Source organism: Triticum urartu, chromosome 7 (genome assembly GCF_003073215.2).
Source record: "Triticum urartu cultivar G1812 chromosome 7, Tu2.1, whole genome shotgun sequence".
NCBI classification, from domain to species: Eukaryota; Viridiplantae; Streptophyta; class Magnoliopsida; order Poales; family Poaceae; genus Triticum; species Triticum urartu.
The window spans coordinates 207026762-207029812 of NC_053028.1; the positions used below are offsets into that span (position 1 = coordinate 207026762).

A 3051-nucleotide genomic window follows, 5' to 3' on the forward strand; every position below is an offset into this window, starting at 1 on the left:
GTAGATTTTGGTGAAATTAAAAGTATCTTGTGTTTCTTTGTATTTCACTTACTATGATATTTATACGTAAAGCAATCATCAGAATTACATCTTGAGGACTGTAACATGTCTAAACACCGCGTATGTTTATATCTTGCGGCAATTGACGGGGAGTATTTTGCTAATATTGATGATTTTTCCAATAAGTTTTGGGCTATTGTGGTTGTCTATGACAAACTATAAAATGTAGTTAAAGGTAGAAAAAAAATCTCCCCGCCGATCAAACACAGGTGGGCGAACTTGCACCCGTAAGCTCTAGCTATCCATGGCAGCGGTTGGATCTCAAAGAGTAGGATTTTTATGAAGAACGTGTGAATTACACTCAGCATGGAAGCAACAATTGGAGTCCACATCAAGAAATATAATGACACCCTGAGAAAGGATTTTTGGCTGAAATTAGGTGGGTTATAAATTCCTGTACACAATATGAAATAGAATAAGATATTGGAATGATATGATAAACTGCAATATATGCTCATCATAAGCCCCCGGAAGAGACAACCAAATTGAATGGAATGAAATGAAAAGGAAACAAGGAAGAAAGCCCAATACAGAAATTTTGGTGCTCCAAATTTGAGCAATTCTACATCTGACAAACTTAAAATAATTCATTATACAAGAAATTTTGCTTTTCCACTTAATATGTGCACTTAGATGGACTTTTTTATTGCCATAAGATAAAAAAAAGAGGACCACATCATTACAGGAAAATCATAAGTTGCCATGGAGTATGTGCATGAAAGAAGTAACCAAGTTTTTTTCTGAGAGAGAACAAGAAGTAATTAAGTTGCGTACATATATAGATATACAACATCTGCATGATAAAATCATGTTGTACACGATGCAACACAAACCACACAGACATCACTGCGCAGAACTGAAGCACATCACTGGTACACTTGGAAACTATCCAAGACACATCACAGCACGTAGTAGTAGTAGTGTAGTAGTCGATCGTCGCGAGCATCCATGCATATCTGCATGGCCAGCGCAATCAGCCATATCTATGGGCGTGATCGATCAGTTCCTATCGTCGAGGCCGAACCTGCGATCGACGAAATGGCCGACGGCATGGAAGGCCGGACCGAAGAACCCGCTGCCCCCGCCGCCGCCGCCACGCCTCTTCTGGTCGCCGTTGTAGTCGTCGTCGTTCTGCGGCGCCCCATAGACGTGGACCTCTCTGGTGTTTATGTACATCGGCGTCCGGCCGCCGGTGTCCTGGGATGCCCAGCTGGGAGCGTTGTTGTACCCGTCGCCGCCGTTGCCGTTGCCGTAGGAAGAGTTGTTGTTGTAGCCACCGCCGCCGTTGCCGTAGGAAGAGTTGTTGTTGTAGCCACCGCCGCCGTTGCCGTAGGAAGAGTTGTTGTTGTAGCCACCGCCGCCGTTGTAGGGCGTGATACCGCCGTTGCCGTTGCTGTACGAGCCACCGCCGCCGTAGCCGTTGTTGTAGCCGCCGCCCCCGCCTTCGTTGGCCCCGCCGCGGTTGGTGTTGGCGCCGTAGCCTGCGTGGGGGCGGTACTCCTCCTCGTCTTCGTCGGACTTCTTGCGACGTGACGGCGAGCGTTCCTTACCTCCGCGGTACGCGCCGTCGGAGCTCGAGTCCTGGCTGTCGGCGCTGAAGTGCGACTTGGACTTCCACCACGACATCGCCTCCAACTCTTGGGGCTTAATTCCTCTTCTTATACGTGCTACGCTACACCAAAATGAACTTCAATTAGATCGAGGAATCATGCATCGATCGGACGGAAAGTGGTCGAGCAACTCACACACAAAACTTCTGAAATTAGTTAAGAAAACTCTACTGGTACATCTTAGGACTTCTAATTACTGAAGCTAACCAACTGTTGATGAACAGTCAGTAGATATTATGAAGATATTTGGCTAAACCAGCACAGTGAAAAGTGAACAGAAAGCGGAAAAACAATCAAGGAGGAGGCTAAGCTTTTGGAGCATACCAGACAATAAAGTGGTTGCTGGCCTTGCACTTCTCAAGCCTGGTATGTAGCCTTGAGCCTGCAGGCACCGTTTATATAGTGGCACAACCGTTCAAGCCAACCTTGTCTATCCAACAAAGGTCATCGTTTGTGCAATAAAAAAAGTGCTCTTTTGATTACTTCCTCAGAGAACCTAACCCCATTTTCCCTTGTAACTGCGTGCATGTGGGTTAATGACGTCCTGAAGGGTACGTACGCAGCTAAATTAAAGAGCATCATCAGCACTAGTTGCCAAGTGGAAGGAGCTACTTAGGAGACTTGCATACATGTGGGAACCATACCCGAAGCTTCACACATTGTAGTTAATTCATAAATTCCTTTTAATGCAAAGTGGGCAGGGCGATAGATCTTCGCCGTATGTGGTGTATTTTTTTTCTTGAGGAAGCATTGTGGTGTATTATGGACCGGTATGTGTGGCAGCATGGGTGGTGTATGTCACTATCACTATGTGGTAAGTACTGCGCCTTGCAAGTTGCAAGCTATCTATGGTCACTGACCACTACTCCTACACTCATCCTTATCCCATTAGCCTGGCCATTACCTGCCGGCCTGTTAAATATCTAACTAATCAAGTAAACTATACTACTCCAGCAGTAAAAGAATACTCCACTGTCGTGGTCTAGAACCAGAAGTAGTGGAGTGCCTCTTTCGTGCTCCCTGGCTAAAAAAACATGATAATTCTAGACACACGGACCTGTTACGGACGATTTACAGGGTCTTCAACTAACTAATCTTTCTCCCCCATTGATTTTCAGCCGATACGGGAGCGACACGGCTTGCTGCAACGTCCTTGATGAGGCAAGTCAAGAACTCAACGGAGACGGAGACGACGCGACTATGAGGGCGCTCCAGGACCTCTCCAGGGACGAAACGGCTCGTCATGGCATTGCAGCCGGAGGAGAGTCAGGGAGCTCACTGCTGGAGGTGGTTAGGATTTAGGGTTTGGCTGGAAGAACAGGATTAACTCCAGCCGCTGGATCCCAGTTTGAAGGTGAAGAAAAAAGTGACTGAAAGGGAA

At 46.6% G+C, this 3051-nt stretch overlaps 1 protein-coding gene across 2 annotated transcripts; it reads right to left on the reverse strand.

Annotated features, from left to right (window-relative positions):
- Nucleotides 1-818: 818 nt before the first annotated feature.
- On the reverse strand, nt 819-2118 carry LOC125522466 (abscisic acid and environmental stress-inducible protein-like). 2 transcript variants are annotated; one of them, XM_048687523.1, is made up of 2 exons: nt 1995-2118; nt 819-1727 (listed from the first exon to the last, which is right to left on the reverse strand). In XM_048687523.1, the coding sequence occupies exon 2, from the start codon at nt 1684-1686 to the stop codon at nt 1060-1062; it is 627 nt and encodes a 208-aa protein (XP_048543480.1). In that variant the 5' UTR covers nt 1687-1727; nt 1995-2118; the 3' UTR covers nt 819-1059. The 2 variants fall into 2 exon arrangements, with proteins under 2 accessions (XP_048543480.1, XP_048543482.1); XM_048687525.1 differs by having other exon boundaries at nt 819-1732; nt 1995-2086.
- Between the last annotated feature and the right edge of the window lie 933 nt (nt 2119-3051).

Bases quoted from the DNA above. Each gene is read 5' to 3' on its own strand.
- LOC125522466 (XM_048687523.1), bottom strand. From the start codon at position 1,686: ATGTCGTGGTGGAAGTCCAAGTCGCACTTCAGCGCCGACAGCCAGGAC.